This window comes from Aspergillus lentulus, assembly GCF_001445615.1.
Source record: "Aspergillus lentulus DNA, contig: Alt12, strain: IFM 54703, whole genome shotgun sequence".
Classification (NCBI taxonomy): domain Eukaryota; kingdom Fungi; phylum Ascomycota; class Eurotiomycetes; order Eurotiales; family Aspergillaceae; genus Aspergillus; species Aspergillus lentulus.
The window spans coordinates 3642440-3663962 of NW_028322115.1; the positions used below are offsets into that span (position 1 = coordinate 3642440).

At 48.5% G+C, this 21523-nt stretch overlaps 5 protein-coding genes across 5 annotated transcripts; 2 read left to right on the top strand and 3 right to left on the bottom strand.

Annotated features, from left to right (window-relative positions):
• Nucleotides 1-1273: 1273 nt before the first annotated feature.
• ALT_7118 (uncharacterized protein) lies at nucleotides 1274-2485 on the bottom strand (the record flags this gene model as incomplete). Its single annotated transcript, XM_033557348.2, has 1 exon — nucleotides 1274-2485. The coding sequence occupies one exon, from the start codon at nucleotides 2483-2485 to the stop codon at nucleotides 1274-1276; it is 1212 nt and encodes a 403-aa protein (XP_033413239.2).
• Nucleotides 2486-8456: 5971 nt separating this feature from the next.
• ALT_7119 (fungal specific transcription factor domain-containing protein) lies at nucleotides 8457-10937 on the bottom strand (the record flags this gene model as incomplete). Its single annotated transcript, XM_033557347.2, has 1 exon — nucleotides 8457-10937. The coding sequence occupies one exon, from the start codon at nucleotides 10935-10937 to the stop codon at nucleotides 8457-8459; it is 2481 nt and encodes an 826-aa protein (XP_033413238.2).
• Nucleotides 10938-15294: 4357 nt separating this feature from the next.
• Nucleotides 15295-15849, top strand: ALT_7120 (GNAT family N-acetyltransferase; the record flags this gene model as incomplete). Its single annotated transcript, XM_033557346.2, has 1 exon — nucleotides 15295-15849. The coding sequence occupies one exon, from the start codon at nucleotides 15295-15297 to the stop codon at nucleotides 15847-15849; it is 555 nt and encodes a 184-aa protein (XP_033413237.2).
• Nucleotides 15850-16597: 748 nt separating this feature from the next.
• Nucleotides 16598-18990, bottom strand: ALT_7121 (uncharacterized protein; the record flags this gene model as incomplete). Its single annotated transcript, XM_089600188.1, has 6 exons — nucleotides 16598-16815; nucleotides 17853-18001; nucleotides 18049-18235; nucleotides 18299-18656; nucleotides 18711-18830; nucleotides 18877-18990. The coding sequence occupies 6 exons, from the start codon at nucleotides 18988-18990 to the stop codon at nucleotides 16598-16600; spliced, it is 1146 nt and encodes a 381-aa protein (XP_089455650.1).
• A 760-nt stretch (nucleotides 18991-19750) lies between these two features.
• Nucleotides 19751-21229, top strand: ALT_7122 (alpha-mannosyltransferase; the record flags this gene model as incomplete). The annotated part of the gene is made up of 1 exon (XM_033557344.1): nucleotides 19751-21229. The coding sequence occupies one exon, from the start codon at nucleotides 19751-19753 to the stop codon at nucleotides 21227-21229; it is 1479 nt and encodes a 492-aa protein (XP_033413235.1).
• Nucleotides 21230-21523: the final 294 nt, after the last annotated feature.

A 21523-nucleotide genomic window follows, 5' to 3' on the forward strand; every position in this document is an offset into this window, starting at 1 on the left:
TCACTCCCTAACCTACAAACACGTGGTTGCACCTGCAATGCATAAGCCATAAGGCCCAACACATGGCCAAACTCACCCAAGTACTAAGGTAGTACTCCGCAAGGTAATCCATCAGTAAATTACCTCCGATACATTCAATGTAAAATAAGTCACCTATACTAGTAGCGTCTTGTAATACCCGACATAGCCTGTAATAACCGTGCATGCATGCATAGTCTCGGAAACGGGGATTCGCCCGACGCTGCCTAAGTCTGACCCTGCAGTCTGGCGGACTACCTAACACTAGCAGAGCAAGAATAGCAGCAAATGTAGGGAGGGGTAGCCTAGGCGCTCCAGTCTGAGGGGTAAAATGCCAACAAGCACTAAGAATGATGATCCCTGCCGCGATGCAGGCCACATCACATCACATCGTGTCATTTCACATGGCTGGCGCATGAACGGGCCTTCTTAGGGTGGTCTGTCAGATGACATCAGATTTAGAGGTTACATGGACATTACCTTAGTATGTGGATATGGAGGGGTAAGACTGAAGCTACGACTAAGACTAAGACTACTTTGGTATTTTTCCGGATAATTACTACGAAAATATGATGGTATCAAGAATGCTACGCCCCTAGGAAAAAACTGCCAGTGGTAAGATAAAGTGTATTCAAGTCTATCGGTACGATGGTAGTTGGTATCTATGACGCGGGTCTTGACGCGAAGAGCAGAAAACAAACAAAGGAAAAGACAAGACCAGACATGCGCAGTAAGGAATGAATAAAACCAACCGTGCCCGAGACAGTAGAGAGAACGCAAAATGGTATCATCGAAGTGAAGTGGAAAAAGCAAAGACTCCAACTTGCGTAGAGAGAAATGCAAACGACTCCCGCGCCGGACAAGAGCAAAAGCACATACCCGTCCCAGGAATGAGTCAGAGAGAAACAAGTCAAAAAAGGGCGCCAGAAACCGACGAGATGATTCGCGCTGATAGCGTCGGCATGGGGTGTTTGATGCCGCTTGTAGGTCGGGAAAGAGGTATCAAGAACCGCAAACGAGCAAATCCAGTGCCAAAACCAAACGCGCTCAAAATGCATCCGACTTGTATGAGAAAGAGATTAAACCTGGCAGAAGGCGAGAACGAAGAAGACGCTTCGCCTGCGCTTGCGAACAGACAACAATTATTAGATGTTAGAAGAGAGCAGAAACAAAACAAAACAAAACACAACACAAACTTTTCGTAAACCGGTCGACGCAAATACGCAAATAGGGGTAAACTTGTAGCACTGTCGGGCTAAGCAGACGACGGTCTTCGGAGGATCTCTTCGCAGTTTGCATCAAACCGCATGTTCCACACCCGGATGCTGTTCATCAACTTCTCTGTGTTCTCCAACTCGCGGTCGCGACCGAAAATCGACTCGACGAATTCACAGCCGGCATTGCGCCCCATCGAGACGGGCCCCTTGCCACCACTCTCCCGCTTGGCTGCCTTCCACATGAACTGCTCACATGTGCGCAGCAGCTTCTTGAACCGCGCCCACAGGCGTTCGCCACTCTCCAAGAAATCCTCCACAATCTCCTGCGCCTCGGGTCGTTTGATTCGCTCCAGGCACTCGTCCGCCCGCTTCACCTTACCCGCTAGCTTGATCAGAAGCAACCACAAGTCACCCGCCACGTCGGCCATCGGGGTCGAGGCACCGTGGTGGAAAACGGTCCAGTCATAGATCCACTTGCCCAACGAGTTCGCATCGAAAACACTTCCTAACAGAATGATAGGCGCTTCGGTCGGATCCCAGTTCTTGATCGAATAGCCCGGCGGAATGCCGGCACGGGCGGCGTCCTCCTCGGTCGCCTTGGGCGGTGCCTTGGGGGTGGCGGACGGCTTGGGTTTGGATGGGGTGCGCGTGGAGGTTGACTGGCGGCGCGCCCGCGATCGCTTGGGGGAATCCTGGTCGTCGTACGCGGGGACCTGAGGAGAGGAGAAATAAGGATCAGTGGGTGGCCTTCCCTTGCGTTGAGACGACGACGGCTGGCGACGCGGCTGGGTGTAGCTGTCCCGCTTGGGCGTAACGGGCGGTCGGTCATCGAACACATCATCGACCACATCTACAAAGATGGAGGAGCGACGCTGTGCCGACGGATACGGTGTCTCATAGAAATGATAACCAGTCTTGTCCCAGAGGCCGGTCGCGCTAGACCTGGCCCGGGGACGACGACAGGATGGATAGCCACCAGAGAAAGCACTTACATTCTCGTGCTTGCGTGGCGGCGTGCCATATTCCGGTATCGCTTCGTAGAAGCTCTGGCCATAGCCGGAATGCCATGCTCCTGATTCCTTGGGGGCGGCGTAGCTGGCCTTGCGATTGTGGCGCTTCGACGTGCCTCGAGGAGAAACGTAGGGGTTCGCAAATTGTGTCGCGTAGTAGGCGTAGTGCGGAGAGGTCGGAGGCGAGTTCATGTAATCGAACGAGGACCACCCAGGTGGTGGTGAAGCGTAGTGATACATTATCACCAGAGCATGGAAAATCGAGGCGCTAATAAACCGTGACCACGGATGGGTATAAACGCTTGTAAATAGTGATTTCAAAGCAAACAGAAAAAAGACTTGCAATCAGAGAAACAGCTCAACGGAGACGACTGAGAACAAAAACAACCCAGAGTATATTATACAGGATATCGTTCGAAGCAAGCCGATCGACGCCGGTGATGAAACGAGACAGCAGACACCGCAAGACCTAAAGATGAGGACCGTCACCGCGGTACGGTTTGCAGGGGAGAGGAGGGCTGAAATTGTGTTTGCTGCGAGTGCATTTGAGCGTCGTCGGTTGACCGATCGCTGAGTCAAGGGGCTATGTATTTCTTTTCGTCGTCACCGGGAGGCGAACTTCACACACAAGTCTCAGTGTGAGAATTCCAGCTGAGCGATATTCCCAGATATTATACCTAGAATATCGAATCGTCTAGTGGCGAGTTCGAGTTTCTAATGCTGCTAGTCCTCGGCAACTGACCCAGGAACTATTCAGAGGTTATTTTGTCACTGAAAGGACAACGTGGAGAAAGATTATAAACCCAAGTAGGGCGGACAGGTTTTGGTGCAAAGGGGGGCTTCGACGGGATATCGCTTGGTTTTGTAGAAATCAAGGCTCCGGCCGTGGCATTAACAACGAAATAAGCGGGTGTGGTGGGGCTGTATCTCTCAGGTATTGGGGGTAAATGAGGTAATAATGTGCTTCGTAATCTTCGTCTTACTGTACTCCGGCTCAACCTTTTTTTAGTTTTTAATTAAATAACGAGTTAAAAGAGATATTTTACGATTGGGCGCGAGGCGAGAAATGAAGATCAAAATTCTTGACTGGATCCAACTTGACATTTTTGGGCCCAACCACAGTGGCTGAGGGATAAGCGGGTGGGCGCCTATCTATTCTACGAATATCAAGCAGCTTGTGGGTTTCTGATGCTTTTATATCATATGCTTGGGATTTGATACTATTATATGCAGGGTCAGTTACGTTATGACTTCTTACAGATTGCCATCGAGTCATCCTACATCATCCCCTTTCAGAGGTGCGTTCGAATCATCTTGATTCCTGACATTGTTGGGCACCGTACCTCTGTATATCGTATTAATATTCTGGAAGGCTGAATGACTTCTCCCATAGCAGGAAAGGACAGGATTCGGCGTGAAGTTAGGCCTTCTATCAACCAGTCTATATGAATGTTCCACCATCGCAGCGTTATAAGAGTCATTCTGACTCATCTACTTGGTAGTTTCCTCTTCTGTAGTTCATATGATACCTTTATCAACGATATCTTCATGTGCTTCTTCCCCTGTCTACCACTGGAGCCTGAAGCCGGAACCTATATGAGTCAATCCTCCCATTGCCGCTGTGGCTCAGCTGATTATGATCATCGTGCCATTGGAGAGATACAGCTGAACGGTTGAATCTTTAAATATACTTATAGATTGACTCGCTGAAGCCGTTGGCCATAAAGCTGCATCAGGGCGTCGAGTGTCCACAACATGCAGCATGCGATGCTCAGCCTTGGGTGGATGATAGGAATGGTAATCATCCTCGTGCAACGCGACACAAAGATAACAGGATATAACTACTGCATATGCCATATATGTCTAATAATGTCAATATAAGGTACTGGAACACTATGGGTTGTCCCATGGATGTGCTACGGGTCACTCCCGGGTGCCGTCCATGGTTCAGCTTCAGTATAGATAGTAAACTATTTTGTCGATAGTTGATAGATTAGAATTTTGCTCTCGAGTGGAGCCATATGGCATTTTATTCCTAATTACTAACGACAGTCTTTGTAGCTTGTACAAAGTACGACAACTTATTGGGCAACAGACAACAGGCAGCAGGTGGTCGATGGGCTTTACCGCTGCGACCAGCTGGGCAGCAACCCGGCAACGGAAATGGGCAGACCGCAACTTGGTTAGTATCAGGTAGATCAAAACGAACAGCAAGAGGGGAAAAAAAACTTAAACGAAAAAAGTTTTACTCAGTTTCAGTTGTAGAAAAAAAATTCTGTCCGGATCCAGGCAATTGGGTAAATGGTACAGTACATGTGAGTCGTCCGCACTCAAAAATATACAATATTGCACCCTGAAAATGTTGCACTTGCGGTACACAAGCACAGCTGATTTCAGCTGCCTTGCAACCAGCTTATTCGACAGTAAGATAGAAAGACTTTCTAGAAGATTTCCCAATTCTGAGATTGACTGGCTTGAGATGTGTAAACTATGAAAGAAGAAAAGAAAACCAATAGGGCCACTATTGATATCGGATTATTCCCGCGCACCAATAGAAGGAATCTATCTACCATCCTTCGACTCTGTAATTACTTGAGATAACTCCAGAGCCAAATTCAATCCAGACCGGGCCGAGACCCCTGAAGTCCAGGCAGCCTACTTCTCTTCCAATCTCGGTCTGAATGTTCAAGGACAGGCTTTTTGACGTCGTACAGGGCGTCAAGTTTCCATGTGCAAGATGATGAGTGCGACTCTACGTTGCTGATCAATTCTAATGTATTTGGTTGAAGGAATATCATTCCTCTCGGAGTAACCAATTCATAAGCATTGAATGCAGCGACTCAGCGAGTCAGACCGAGACCCGCTAAGACCTTGTAGCGTCGGCGCCAACGGCTCAAGTGCAGATGGATGTCATCATTCGAAGGAACGGAACTAGTACACGGAGTATGGAGGAGACTCCACTTCCTTAGCTTCATCCAGGATCCAACAGGTTCCAGTTATCCAGTCTAGCCTACGGAATACAGAACAGAGACTCCATCTCGGAATCTATCTGTGGGTGATAACAAGACAACCCACAAGTACCATGCGTTAGGTTCTCTCCGATATAGGTGCAGGACAGTTCTTCCTGTCTAGGTAGGTAGTCAGCGACAGAAATTTCAGAGAGTCAGTCTTCCGTAGGAAATGCAGTACACTGCGAGTTTCCTACCAGTCAGTCAGACAGACAGAGAGAATTTTCACCATCCCTTGCTTGTTACAGGGTTAAACGACTAGAGACATTAATATAACTACCCTTCCTTTGCTCGATAATACTCCGTATTATGATTTGGAATCCTGCTGGGGGACAATAATGTGTGGTTGTATAGCGTATACTCCTGTTATGCACACGGCCTAGGTCCTGGTCATAATTACACATGGTTGGTAATTCATGTATCGAAAGTACCAGGTTGTACCAGCTTGTACGAAGTGGTTCTATCATACCCCGTTCTTCACGGCGGCAGTCCTGCATACTCGATCACATTTTCAGCAGTCCAAGTCCTGACAAATTCAATGGACAGTCTAGTTTTTGGTCTTGTTTTGTTTGTAAGATAGCTGTAAAGTTTTGGAATTCTTCTTGTATGTATTTGGTACCTTACTCATTGTTTGAAAAAGAGCGCGTCGGAATGAGCTTGCAGGAATTCTACCTAGAAAGGAAGCGCGTTGGTGTACCCAGGGCTGCAGTGTTGCCCTTGCCCTATGCCCTAGGCATCATCCTAAAAATGTGAGATCATCATGTTATCTGGAAGCATTGAACGCTTCGTCCCCGTTTCAGAATAATGAATTAGGATAGGGATAAGTCTTTTGTGGCTCAAAGCTTAAGAGAAAATTGCAATTGTTGAGGCATGATTTTCACATAAGTCACTGAGTAAAAGCGTAGATTCATCTAAAGACGCCCAAGTGATTACTGGGAGAATCATGAATTGTGAATCTTATAAGACTTTTAGGCCATCTAGCATTTCAATGCATCCACAGTGGAATTGTTATGTGTATGAAGAATTTAGTGATGTTACGAGAAGCAGAGAAGTCTAAGTAGCTTACCTTGATACATCTGCGGAAGTATGTCAGAACAGCTCCATCAACCTAATTCCAGATTCAAGACACGGACGTTGCAGAGCAGGTGTCTCAGATCTGGGGTTCCTTCATTACTCATACGGCGAAGCAAGCTCACTGGTAAAGCAAAAAGGCCGTATAAGTCATCCTTACTTCGGCGTTGACGACAGAAAATATCTGAGACGTAAGGCAACCGAAAACAAGAAACTTCTTCATCCAGTCTTTTAGGGAAAAACTACGATGTGGATTAACCAGATAACGTCTCCTTACTTAGTGTCTGGGTTGGAGCGACTTGCCGTCGGTTGAAATCACCGGACTGTGTCATGCTAGGCTCGCTAGACTCCACGCTGATAATCATATCCGGCTTGTACTCGGCCTCGATCCCATATGCTTTTGAGCAACGGGACCCTTACATGCGCTGTGGTCTGCGGCGCGGGACAGAGCCACAACGGGTACTTGCCGAAGGACTCATCGAGATTGTCGATCAACTGTTTTGCAGCTGCGTAGGGCAGGGCTGTCTTGGATGGTGTACTCCTTGAGTCTGATCCAGCGTTTGAAGAGGAATGTGAAATTGCTGACATGCATGTGGGTTCAAGGACCAGTCGGAGACGTAAATGTCAGTATCCGAACTGCCGCAATAGCGGCAGGACTTGCTCGTCCCCGCGAGATGACATCCTTTGACTTTGCTGAACATATTCCGTTTATATAATGGTACGCGCGGTCAGGAGTAAGCTCCTCCATTTTGCGTGCGACCTCATTTATACCCCTCGAGACGGGGATATAGGTGAATGAGGACTCGGCTGGCAACTCGAATGGACTCTATAACTGGGCTGATCAAGTCTTGCTGAGATGCAGCAAATAGACACGAGTACTGGCTCTCAGTATTTGCGCGATGGCGGCTGTTTATTTGGCAAGTGAGACCTTTCATTGAGCAGAATTTGTCGAAAGCTCAACTGAAGTGCTTGTTGGCTCATCCTCATTGTGGACATGATAGTTGATGCTGACGGAATCAGCTCGTACCTCGCAATGAGCTCTTGAGATAGAGCAACGACAGACGGTCCAGGTGGAACCAAGAAGAGCACAGATGAGAGCAAACCTTCATGATGACTCACAAATGCACATATCCACATAGACCTGTGATCGATTCCTCAGCAGATGCAGTATCTCGAGTCTCTCATCCCTTCGCACTCGATCAAATTGACCAGTAACGCTGCAGCATCGACGATGTATATCTGTCCTGGCTCAAATGGTATTATTTACGCCGGCATCTGTGGCGCCTTAGGGTACCGGGTACTTGCATATCGGTTTCCGACAATTAGAACAAAGACCTATCGGGGAAAAAAAAAAAAAAAAAAAAAAAAAAAAAAAAAAAAAAAAAAAAAAAAAAACGCATGGGTATGTGTCTGAACTCTGCCCTGACTTCGAAGTTAATAAGTGTTTGTGGTATTTCCACATCCCTGTCCTTATCAGTCTCTGTACCAGAATGTATATATGTATGGATAACTCTGAAGGAACAGACGAGAACCATCGTGTACGAATAGACTAAGAGACTTTGGAGCTTGTCGCAGCGAATAGGTTCCGGCCGTCATCTGCATCTGCATGATTTCCAGAAACAAGAACGAAAACCAACCCCTCATGGTCCTGACGATGGACCAATACCCTCGAGTACCGGCAGATGTAGAACCAGTGTGTCATGTACGCTGCACGGTCTTGACAGTTTGCTGGGTTGCGTGTCTAGCGCAGGAATAAGGCATCAACTGTGGAGGTCAAGTGTTAGCACCCCGCAAATAAGCGGGTGACACGCTGGCGAGCAATCTGTCAGGCTTGAGATGCGTTAGGCATGCTGGCCAACTACCTAATATAGTTAGTTGGCTTGATGATCCTTGAAGGTGGTTAATAATTGATGGTCGGTAAAGCAAATTCGTAATTGGTTATTCATGGAATATCATTCTGGGAACAGACTGTGCCCTCGTAGTATGTACATGAAAATTATCAGAAAAGTATGTTCATAAATATTGCAAAGATGGTTTTCGTCATGTCCGTGATCGTCAAAAGCGCAATAGATCATTGACCTTTTGGCGCCTGGGATATATACAAGGTGGTGTGTGTGAGCCTGCTGATCCGGTCAAACCACCAGATACTCTCCCTCTGCTCGTTTAGCTTGCATGAGTTCATGCCAGCGGAAGCCCTGTATTCGCGAACTGGATGTTGCCGGGTATACAGAGCCCCCTCCCGTAAAGAAATCAATGCCTAGAACCGCCGAGGGTGCCATCTCGGAGCCATAAAGCGCTCTGGTGTCCCATTGCACAGACGTTGTTTCGCTATCGCACATGTCCCTAGCCCAGATCTTCTCCAGCAACTCAAGACATGTTAGATTGTTGAAGAAACCAGAGTCCTTGGAGATATCTCTGCAGCGCTGTCGAACTGTATCTCGATGGCTCTGTAGTACGCACTCCGATCCGGTGATGAAGAGAGGCCATAGCAGGTACACATCCGACTTGACCAATGAGATATGGTGCATGGCACGGTGGACTAGGTGTTGAATGCGAGGATGACTGGAAGGAAGTTCTGGATAGGCGAGCCGTTCGCTGTATAGTATTGCCGAATGGCGAAAGGATTCCGAGATGTGGAATACGTCATCGATGTTCTGAGGCGCCACGGTAGACTGCGTAGATGGCGAGGATGGTGGAGAGATGTAGGCTTGAGCGGAAGAAGGAGTTGAGATATGGACCGAACCACGCGGTGACGCTGATTCCCATCGCGGGGGCGCAAGTCGCCAGGCTTCTAGTTGCTGCCGGAGGGCGAACCACTCGGCCCAGAATGTTGGGGACAAAGATCGGCTGCTTTGCTCGACTGTCCACGATTGTATTGGCATGGTAAAGCTGAAACAAGTGTTCATTCCCGGTATACCGTTGGCCATGGATGCGTCGAAGAGTAGCGATGGCGGGAGAGACGCTGTGGGAACAAACACTTCGGGAAGAGCAGGCGTGCTGACCTCTTGCTTCTGGCTGAGGAGATTCAGGCGACCGAGTTGTGCAATGTACTTGAATAAGCTGGCATCACAGCCAGTCAGATTTTCAAGGCCCCATTCGCTGTCGGAGACCGCAGCAATATCCAGGCATGTACCACGCAGCTGTATCTCGCGATCATTGGTCGTGGCAGCCATCGTGTCGTACCAGGTAAATACGCGGATGAACCACTTCAGCTCATCGGAAAGCACCGGTGAGCTGCGCATTCGGAGAGCTAGAAGCTTGGTCACACCTGCGAGTTGCGTTTTGAACTGCGCCACACCAGTATCGCAGGCATGGAAGAGACATAGGATGAACAAGGTTGCCAGAACGGAATCGGACATCCTTCGATGGGGATCGGCGAGCTCCATATTCAATGCTTTCACCGCCAAACCTCGGTGATATTGCTCTTCGCGGGCGAATCCTGCAGCCGTTAAAGTATCCTGAAAATCTTGGCAGGTTCCATCCGTCAGTGCTCGATGTGCCAAGGAAGACATGCGTGAAGGAAGCGTCCTGTCTGTCGGCATGGTTTTGCTCTCTCGTCGTTGCCGCAGGTTGCTAGTGGCCAGCGTTGCGATGGCCTCCTGCAGGGACTCGCTGTCCTGCGCTAGACGCAGAATATGGGTGCGGAACGGATTCGTTGGGCTGTCGAAAGCTACAATGACCGGCGCAATGACTTCCGCATAGTAGCTTATCAAGTATCTCAGACGGGGTGTACGGCCGACCGATCGTGCAAGAAGCATTTGAGAAAATGACGGGGAATGGCATGCAATCCGTCGAGGATTGCCTGAGGCCTCTGATTCAATTGAGCTTTTGCTGGGTCCTTCAGTGTCCTGAGGGTCCTGACGGCCCTGAGGTTGTGCAGCATTACAAGCTGGTGGCACCTGCCATTGTTTGAATGTAGAAGTGGTTGACTTTGGCCAGCTTTCTGTCGACGCGTTGGCTTGAAGGGAAGAGTGATAATCCGCCACAAGGACTGTCTGCATATATTGTAACGAAGAGTTCGCCGTGGTCGAGTGTCTCAGCGACTCTGTATAAGGAGAACTAGTGTTAACAACTGGCGGAGTTCCAAACGAGAAACCAGCCGCTGGAGTTGGCCAGGCTCGCGGGTCCACGGCCGTTTGCATCCAACTTGCATTCTCATTGGTGTCCGGACTCGGCGATCCCTGCGATTGAAATATGGCTCTTTCCACGTTGTCGGAGGCAGCGGCCGGTGACGCATCAGAGGCAAAGGTATATGTAGTTGGCGATGCGACCGGCTGCCCCGACGGATTTTCCTCGCCCCCGGAACGACGACGACTATCTCCAGTCGCAGCTGGTTGCGCTCCAGTAATCGGAAGAGACAGTCCTCGAAATTTGCCTCGACTGGCAACTCCCACACCCCAGGTTAACGTGGTCTTGTATCCCGCACAATCGCGTCCACGGTTCAAACACTGCGAACAATATGGCCGCCGTCGATCACAGGCGGAGCCCTCCCGGGCACATGTGAAGCAGTCATCCGCTGCACCGCTCACAACGGTCCTCTTTCGTCGTTTCCTGGGAGGAGCGGTGGAGGTCGACGGGGATTTGCGAATCGGGGGTTGACAGGCCGGCTCCATGCCCGCGATCCCAAGGCCGGTGTTGGGAACCGTTGCCGCCGTGCGGAAGCAAGGAGAGTGATCGTCAAGGAATCAGCAGGATGAATCCGGAATGCGGGGGTCCATCGATAGTTTATCGGACTGTCGGTAACCAGTAGATGAACGATCGGCGCACCAGGATTCGGAGGTGTTTGCTGTACTTGTTGAAGTGTGAGGAATCGGACGAACGGGAAACGAGGTAAGGAAATAGAAGGAGGCAGAAAAATCCAGCCGCGTCAAGGAGAATATAAATGATGATAAAGTTGAAGTTTAGATCTATTCGGTCTTAGACCGCTCATTCTGCTGTCAGCAGAACAGCCCCAAGTAGTCACGGAATCGAGGAGGAAGAGAGATATGGGTTTAATTAAACTAGGGAAGTTAATCAAGGCTGACGATGTCGGACGAATTGGAGGTGTGATGGCCTGAGGCTTGATAAGCAATCCGTCTCCAAGACTCCAACTTCCCCACGGCGGCGGATTCATCCGCCGCCCTTCTGCAGCCAATGGTCTGGATCGAGAGTGTGGCCACACTGTGATCATCTGGTGATATTTATCATCCTGTGCGCATCTTAAGAGCTACAGCAAATACAAGTCTCTTTTATCCAATCGAAACTAAAGTCACGCAAAACTAGACCCTAAAGGAGCTGTTAACACCCTTTGGACTAGAGCTTCGATCACTATTGAGCCATGGCCCTCCTTTCTCTTGCTCCCTCCTCACTAAGGAACTAGTGCAGACTGTTTGGTTTACCCAGCACGTCTAATTCGCCCCACGATGATCCACGCCTGAATGTTCCATGCTGAGCGGCAAATGCTGTCCATCAATAATATGCCGAATTACCCCATGGCGGACATTTAGCCTTGAGAAGGCGAAACTTATATGGAGTATAGATGAGCATAATAAGTTATGCTGTTCGGAGAGCATAATGACATGGATATACCTCCCCCCTTTTTTCTTTTTTTGAATAGGGCCAAGAAAGCCATGCCAAATAGGCTGCGACCACACCCTTATTCAAGTCTTGTCAGGGCTACACGCCACGGTCAGCGTCTGGCTGTGATGCTATCATGTATTATTACCTTAGTGATTAGATCTATGATCCGCCAGGTGTGTAGGTAGTCAAAGCTTGTTGTAACATGCATCTATCTTGCAGTCATTCAATTATAACTTGTACCTCTGGAGAGCTATACTAGGCTACAGTGCAGGAGAATCTTAACAGAGTGATGGAGAGGATTGGTAGGATATAAAATCACAGGACGCCAGGGTTTGTATGCCAGACTCAAAGACTTATAATAGCCAACTTCTAAGTGAAACACCATGTATTGGTTCTCTTACAAGGACCTGCAGCCAGTAATATGGAGAAATGAAGGAACATTCTCATACATTGATTTAATAGGCTTAGGAGACCAGCAGGGGAATATATAAAATATCCTTATCTCAGTTGTGCTCACTAGCATTTGTCCTTATATATTCACTACACTGATTAGAGTGAATGCCCTAGCAGCTTCAATGAATCTGCTTAGATTCTGAATGTTCTAGACCTAAATGAAAGGTTTCCCTTACTATTCAGCTTGCTTTTATCAAGTATAAATATCACCGTCTCCCACTGCTCGCCACTCTTCTTCTCACTATCTTCAGACAGATATTTTGCCCTAATGTCTCCATTCTCCAGCAAGCATGGCACACAGTGATTTCTCTACTTGTGGAAGTTGTTTAATCTTCCACCAGATTACGAGGGGGGAGAAACAGCCTCAGGACTTATTCTTCATCCAATGGGCGGTTGGCCGTCAGCGTCGGGGAGGACAGTAGGGCACTTTGCTTCTACCAAGAGCGCCGAGGAAATTCTCTTCGCAGACTGGCTCCAAGATGGAAAGGAAAATGGGCTGGTGGTCCTGCGTAGCTGGTCAGGGTGCAAATAATGCTGTTCGGGACGACCAGCAATGGTTGGAATATCTACGTGATATTAGGAAGGACTCAGTCGCGGAAACGACGACAAGATACAGCGACGATTTCAACTACGCATCGCAAACGAAATATCAAATATCAACGGACCAGCCTAAGATAATATATCATCAAGGACAAGAGCAAAGACCAAGGAAGTCAGATCTCCAACGCCAATAGTAAAAGACTCATCAGCGGGCGAAACTATGGCTGACGCTGAGATACAGGGCAACGACCCTATCAATGGTGATTCCGTGCATGCTTCATGCTTTGCATCGCTTGGCCAGCGGACAAAGAAGCCGTGAGCATGGCTCTTGTGAATTTCCTCGACGTGTTCAGCTATTAAACCTTTGCCACCTTGGTTGCGGCGCAACATGTTAGGGGAAGCAGCTATGTCGAACAAAGCCTAGCTTCTTATGCTGGGTCGCAGAATATATTGCTACAGTGGGCCGTAATGGATGCTATGGCCTACCACAACTGTCTCTCAAATTCCAAGTATTTCGCGAGATTGAATCAGCCGAGAAAGAAACCGCTTGAGCCATTCCTTGTGGTCCCCAACACGACTCTGCTGCACATTCCCTTTTGGAGTCTATTGCAGGAATCAGTCAGTCAAGAGCTCTTTCCAACAGTTTCCACCATCTATGCATGCAACACTGTGTAGCCTACAAGTGGGCTGGTTGGAACGGTCGCGCACACCGGACATTGAGTTGGAGATTCTCCCCTTCGATTTCGCTCGACGAGTCTCTTCTGGCAGACATTGATGTCTATCTTGCCCTCCAAAACCAAGTGGAGCTGGCTGCAGCGCACAATTCTGCCGAAGATGACTCGGACGACATCATAGCCTACGAATGTGGATGATGATGGACATCGTTGCAGAAACTCAGGCACTAGGCCTCCGGACCTGTGCAGGAAATATCGACTCTCGAGCGCTAACACAAAGAAGATGAACATACTATGGACTCCGAATCAGGCGTCGACTTATTTTCTTCTGGTGCGCAGGTTCCAACTGCCGGCAGTGATAGGGCCTCGATCAACCATCCATGGCAAATTTCTTTCCACCAGTGTTAAGATCATAAATACAGTCTGTGCACTAATACAGACGCCTTCTCATGAACGGTTGCTTGAACAGGTTAACCCCAGAATAGCGCGTTCCATTGGTGTCCTCGGCGAAGCGGATGCTGGCACATTAGGTGGCTTCATGCAGTTGATTGTTGATGGGCAATCCGGAGAGGCTTTATCACTTATACGACAAATACCATGGACATAGCACTGACCAGACCAACCCCAAGCGCCTGGAGATACGCTGATGGACCGGTTAGATCAGACTAAGTTGATAACTGAAAAATAGTGGAACCAATCACACAAGACGGACCGTCACCTCTGGCAAATACCAATATGCCGAATATCCAGGTGTTCCAGCTGCTCATAAAATATGTCAAGCAGACAGAAAAGCCCTGCCAGACACACCCTCAAAGTTAACTGGGGATATGAGCTTAGCAAGTCTCAGCACCACATAAAAGGGGCGTCAAGACATGTGGGTTGTTGATTGCCCAATGCAGTCTGCCTACCGTCCTCTGTTTCCACCGCCGTCTACTTTGGATTCAGAGGAAGGCTGCACGAAGCACTGACATAGTGATGACCGAGCTCTTCCTAGATGGCCGGTCACTATAGACAATGACCTATACTTACTAAATTCACTAGATATATCGTAGTAATAAGTTGCTGAAATAAAAGGAACTTAAACTCTACATGGTAAAACATCTAGATAGTCTAAAAATATCAAGTGTATTTTATACAAGTTAAACATAGATTAAATAAGATTAGAAGAAAGCAGGTAAACATATGAGCAGCTCAGCTCTAGTAAAGGAACAAATAATGGTTCACTAGTGTCCGCGGTGTAGCTGATAGAAGGCGCTGGCAAATAGCCATTCCGTCTCTACTGCAGGATGGGATTAGAGGATGTAAGCAAAACATCTCATCTGAGTGATAATCAGGATGTGCTTCTAATCTCAGCCTAATTCTTATTCATATAGTGAATAGTATATGTATCCGGAAGGGCGTAGGGCGTGGACTATAACATCGAGTAACAGAGCCCCAATTGAGCAGCCACGAGAGGGCTTAGTCTCTATAATATCCCAGCATCGATCTAGGTATATAAGACTGCATCTCCTTTTACTCTGACTATTAGTTTACTAGAGCTTTGTCTGCGCCAGACAAGATTCCGCCCCCAAAACCTACATTTAGCTTAGTCCAACCCCGGGGAAGCGAATGCAATACCCGCTTTTAAGGCCATGTAAGTAATTGTATGATTCCTTCTACTCAGCACATGATACATATGAACTAACATCCAGCCAGCGTACGAAACTAAATATGAAGATATCCGCTCACGGAATAACCACCTAAAATGACAAACAGCACCCTTCAGTACCGACTCGCAACTCCAGACGACGCACCCCAAATCCAGCAACTGGTGCAATCCGCATTCCGCACCCAAGACAGCAGACCAAACTGGACAGGAGACACGGCCCTCGCGGCGGGCTTCAGCATTGGCGTTGAGGAGATCCTCACCACAATCACCACGCCCGACAGTGCATTCCTGATCGCAACGGACACCAATGGCGCCCTCGTCGCCTCCATCGGCATCTCCAGGCACAGCGCTGACTTCGCTCGCTTATTCCTGCTTGCAGTAAGCGATGAGTTCCAACGCGGCGGTATCGGGCGGCAGGTACTCGCCTACGCCGAGGGCTATTGTCAGCGGATCTGGGGCGTCAACAAGGGGAGTTTAAATGCTCTTTCGAACCGTCTGGAACTGATCCTTTGGTACATGCGCTGTGGGTATCGGCGGACTGGCGAGTTAACGCCGTTTCCGGTTCAACGAGTGGAGGGGAGTGCGTTACATGAGGACTTGTGTTTTGTGGAAATGGAAAAGGAGTTTAATGGAGGGTCTGTTGCAGCCTGAGCTGCTGCGTGTAAGTCAGGCTTCCAGGCAGTCTGGACACAGCGGATGGTACATACGTCGACAGGCATTGATGTGGTTGGGGTTGTGCTATTTCGTCGTTCACATCTTGGTCATGATATTAGGCGCTACATTCTGACGGGCCATGGCGGAAGGTGTACATGAACCCATATTAATTGTTGAAGTAAGTATGAATCAAGCGTGGAGCTAAGCATAAATTGAGCCTAGAATTGAGTGCTGTATAATTTAATCATTATACCGGGAATATCTCCTATACTGGTTTCGCATATTAATCAGCACTTCTCGATGGTAAGTCAGTAACGACTCTCATCAAAGTCAGGAGCATGATCTGCGGGACGAATTCAAAGCTAAAACAGAACGAAAAGCGTTATGAGTTGTTAATGGTCACGGCAGTACGCAACATACCCACATTAGTTGCTAGGGCGAAGCGTAATACTGTCATTCAATATATGAGATCATCTATCAGCATATTCCTAAGTACAAGTCTAGTGACACGTGAAATGCTATCAATCACACTCTCGAAAGCCCATAGCTACTCAATTAGCTCGGACCCTGGCCTTGAGCTCCTAGGGGTAGGAGTGTTCAAAAACAGCTACCTCCTAGTCCGCACCAGGTATACTCAGCAGGCATGAGAGCAACAGAAACAACCTTTCCGCCCTGCGTCAGGAGCCCAGTACCGTGAGACGTGTACAGAATCTGAAGGAATTCGCGAACATCCCCAAAATAAGTCTCATCGGCGTTTTGGGCGGCAACTGGTCGAGAATGCCCACATGATGTCCTTTCCGTTGTAGACACCGATGTCATCACCGACGAGGACGAGCCGATGAATGGTGTAGCCAGCCTTGTGGGGAAGGACCTCCACGAGAGCCTTCCAGCAATCTACAGGTCTGAAGCTCCACGAATGGGTAATTGCTGTAGCTATTTTGAAGCCCCAAAGCAGAGCCCGGCCTGTGGGCGATCAATCCATCAGTGTCGTGTGATCCAAGTATGGAGATGACTTTATTTTCTCCGAAAAAGACATAATTTTCAGGCCCTCCTAATTCATCTGGCCTAATGCACGTCTGGTACGCAGAGGAAATACAGATTCCAGGTTTGAGGCTGATCGTTTGCGATCTTCAAGCCAGATGTGAACGCGTGATAAGAGGCGCCATTCTCGCCGTTTCGAGGACTTATCGCGGCCCGCTTCCACGGAGAGGGTCTCTCAACATCATAGACAGATCTCAGGATGACCATTGTCGCATTTTACTTTGCGCTGGCGACACGGATAGCACGCTTCTGTTTCGCGTTGCTGCCGCTTGGCCGGTAAGATCCGGTCAATTTCTTAGCGTTCAAGATTCGAACCAGGATGAGAGCTATTGGGCATTTTTGAAGTGTAGAGGCTCTCATATATGTATCTAAAGCTCAAAGGAGGACGGAAATTCCATAGTAGGAGATTGGAAGGTGTTGACTCTGCTACGGAACAGTCTGAAGTAGTGTCGCTTTTTGCTCAGTTAGCCTGGTCATAGAAATGATAGAACCCTATACATGTTATTATATTATTGTTCTATAATATATTTTACAGAAATTACTTAACGGTTAATCTTACATTTTATGTTAGAGTGGTATTTGGTCTATACTCAAATTAAAATACTCACTTGATTATATATCCGGCCCCTATTTGTATGAATATTTTCCGCGCGCACCACAGTACCGGATGGAGGAAATACACATGGGAAGGAGCAGAAACATTTGGGAAAGAACTAAGTATATGTACGGTGCGAGTCAGTGGCATGATATATGCTGCAGGCTTCTACTACCAGGGATCAGTCAATGTTCTCACATTCATAAAAAACTACACTATTCGTTGCATCCCTATACAGGAAATAGTACATTTCGGTCCGTAGGTAATTCGTGACTGGACAAAATCCTTTGCATCGCTGGTTTTGTTCTCATCATAACTTCTTCCGGTGAAACCAGGTTTCGAAGGTCATAGGATAGACCTCTACCTGCAGCTTCAAGCTCAAGATACCCTGGTGCATAGACCTCAACATCTTCCCTCCAGTCCTTGAGGTTACAGAGACTCATAGTATCGAGAAGCTGGTTAGCAGCTTTTGCATGCTCTAGTATACCCAGAATCGGTAGGTCCATATTCATCCTAGAAGAGTTAGACATATTTCTACCAAGGGGAGGAAGCGCACTCACGGTTGATTATGGAAATTTCCACCTCCAAGACCCTGGAACACGTCGGATATCGATTGACCATTATGAAAGAGGTTCTGATACGGCTGGTGCATGTTGAAGGGGCGTCGCAGAACTAAATCCTTGACAGTGCCGTTGATGTCATAGTCAACAATAGCCAGGCGACCTGTTCTCAGCCCTTCCTTGTCAACTAATAGATGATTATGAAGTTGACCGAGATAGAGTACTGTCCCACCACGGGTGAGATAGATACCACTAAACAAGGCAGATTCGAGGTATAGCCAGGGCAGGAAGTCATCGAATGATGCAGTCGTTGTGGTAGCTGGGTTGAGAGATGCAACGGAGAACGTATAATCATTATCGAGACAGTGGCCTGACTCTAAGTCGTAACGGTACAACAGGATCAGAAACTTCACCCATCGCGCCTGGTTAACGGGATGAGCGGCATCCACCGGTGCAAGAGAGATAACACCTCTATTATGGCCAGGCTGGCTAGGATTAAACATTCGCTCCAATGCTTCCGGAGGATACCGAAGACCTTCATCCGGATCACTTGGGAAGTTCTTTGTCTCTGTGCCAGGCAGGCCGATTGGGGCGCGCTCCTGGAAGGACTGAAACAGAATTAAAAGGAGTCGTTTTCGGTCAGGGATATGAAAAACTCATACATCGCGGAACTCCTGTGTTGCAGCTGCCCATCGGTCGACCAATGCTCGTCGCTGGCGAAGCTCAAAATCCTCATCCTCACTTTCGGCTACTCCAGCATGGGCGCGAGAAACCCAGCTCTCCTGAGCTACTGTGAATACCAATCTAGACAAGGCAATTTGATCCTACCTTCACAAAGAGCAGCCACCCTTTGACCTCTTCCTTGCTCTCGTCAAAGCTTAGGTCCGCCGTATGGTGTGGTCGTATGTGGGAGGGTATCCCACCAGGCCAGAGTCCTGGCATGATGCTTTTGCCGTTTGAAGTGATATTGTGGGTTACTCGAGCGAGATCAAAGTTCCCGACTCACTAACTTGCGCAGCAAAGGCGGGCTGAGCAACAAGGTACGCGGCGGCAGCGGATGGCTCAACAGCTGGACGTGGCAGAGGTGCAATATACTGATGCATTCAAGAAGTTACATGATGGTGCAATGATTTAATACAGTCTTTAATAAGTGGATGTTGACGACACTTTTATCAAGAGCTCTTCGAACAATGTTCAACAGCATGGGTCCAAGTCTGTGTTTTACAGAAGAAGTCCAGCAACATCATCAGATCCGAATATTAAGTAGAAAAGGAGGCCCTTTATTCTTGCCACAGGCATTACGATCCATTAATTGTTGAGAAGAATGTGCATAAAATAAGCAAGCGATCTTCAGTTGACTAAAATCTTGGCTGCTTTTCTTAGGCCGGCACTAAACCTGAAAAAGGGGGCAACACGGGGGATAATGGACCATAATATTGTCAATTGCAGAAAGTCCTCGGCTTGAGGTTTTTCATTCCGTTTCTATCCTTTAACGCTACAGATACTGGCTGAATTCTCCATTAGCTATCTAAAATGCTAGTGTTACTCTGACCTGGTCAGTAGTTACCATCGGCGTTGTCAGTTGTCACCCAACCTGGGCTCAAACAAGCCTCAACGACTCTATGTCCGCAACGCTTCTCGAAAACGTTGGCTTAAGTTCGTCAAAATTTCTCTTTAAACAGCTGACTGACGAACCGCAACCATGGGAACATTCCGGTTCGGCCGATTGAAGTCACTCCTCCTAGCCACGGGCGCTATTTTTCTGATCTCGACCTTCTATCTGTACTGGACCCCGGCACCAGCATCCGTGGTCCCCAGCACCGCATTTGAAGTCCCTCTCACCGAACGTCAGATTGCCTTTTGGAAAGCCCTCAAGTCCGTCCTAGAAAAGAATGCGCCAAACTGTCCCTCTCCAGTTGCCCGAGCCGATGCTCATGCGGTCCATTTCAATGCGACCTCAACCGATGCGCGACCGGATTTAACCCTCCTGAAAGACGACGACCGAAAGGCGATGGAAGAGGCGCATGCGAATTATATTCGCGATGTTCGGGTATCGAAAAAGCTGCGCTCACCCCACACTGCTGGAACTCGCGGCTTGGTGTCGACTGCGGGGAATTCATATCTTCCAGTGTTTCTGTCGTCGTTACGGATGCTACGCCGTACAGGCTCTACCTTACCGGTAGAATTATACATGAAGGATGCAACCGAATATGAGAAGAAGATCTGTGATGGCGTGCTTCCCGATCTAGGTGCAAAGTGCGTGGTCCTTTCAGAAATCGTCGGGAAAAACCCTATCGCGCATTACCAGCTCAAGGTCTTTGCGATTCTATTTTCGTCGTTCGAGGAGATCATCTGGATGGATGCGGACTGCTTCCCGTTGCACAAACCTGAAGAGCTGTTAGACTCGGAACCATTCAAGACCAACGGCTTGATCACTTGGCCCGACTTCTGGGTGTCCACTGCGTCTCCGGCATACTTTGAACTCTCTCGGCAACCAATCCCACCGATGTCTGCTCGACAGTCGTCCGAGACGGGCGTTTTCTTGGTGTCTAAGGAGGCTCATTTGACAACGCTCTTATTGGCCGCCTACTACAACTATTACGGGCCATCCCATTACTTCCGGCTGCTGTCGCAAGGCGCTCCAGGGGAAGGGGACAAGGAGACATTTCTGCAGGCGGCAACGGCACTGGGGGAGCCGTTCTATGCTGTTAGCGAGAGAGTGCAGGCTCTCGGTCATTGGAAGCCGGACGGCGAAGGACTCTCTGGTTCGGCCATGGCGCAGGCCGACCCGGTGGAAGACTATGCCTTGACCAGTCAGGACAAACGGCGGATCATAGATCCCTCCGTGGCAAAAGCGCCGCGTGTGTTCTTCATACATGCGCATTACCCCAAGTTCAACCCGGCAGAGAACGTCTTCGGGACGAAGTGGGAGACGAACCCGACGCTTAAAGCTGATGGCTCGGACGGGCGTGCATGGACTGCACCAGAAGATGTCGTTAGCCGTTTCGGCTACGATGTGGAGAGGAACTACTGGGAAGAGATTAAGTGGGTCAGTTGTGATCCCAAGACTCAGTTCCAAACATGGAAAAACAAGACGGAGGTCTGCCAGAAGGTCGAGAGCTACTGGCAGAACGTGTTCGCCGAACCACATGAGGACGATCCAAAGTTTACCGATGATTAAACAGCCCCAAGATTTTTGACGCGTTCTCAAGGATTTCCACGGCCGTTGCGCAACGGCTCGCCATTTCTTTGAACGTACTAGGCTTCTTGCCCACCTGCATCCTACGGAGTCATTTGACGGGCTTCAACGTTGGACATTCCAGCATAACATGCTTTTCATGAGTTGATGATCATTTATACCGCCAATTGTACCGTATATATCCCTTCTAATCTTGCATGTACATTATTTGTGACCATACTTTTCATCTAGCATGTATACAGATTACACAGACAACGGCCTATGAGCAGCCGATTT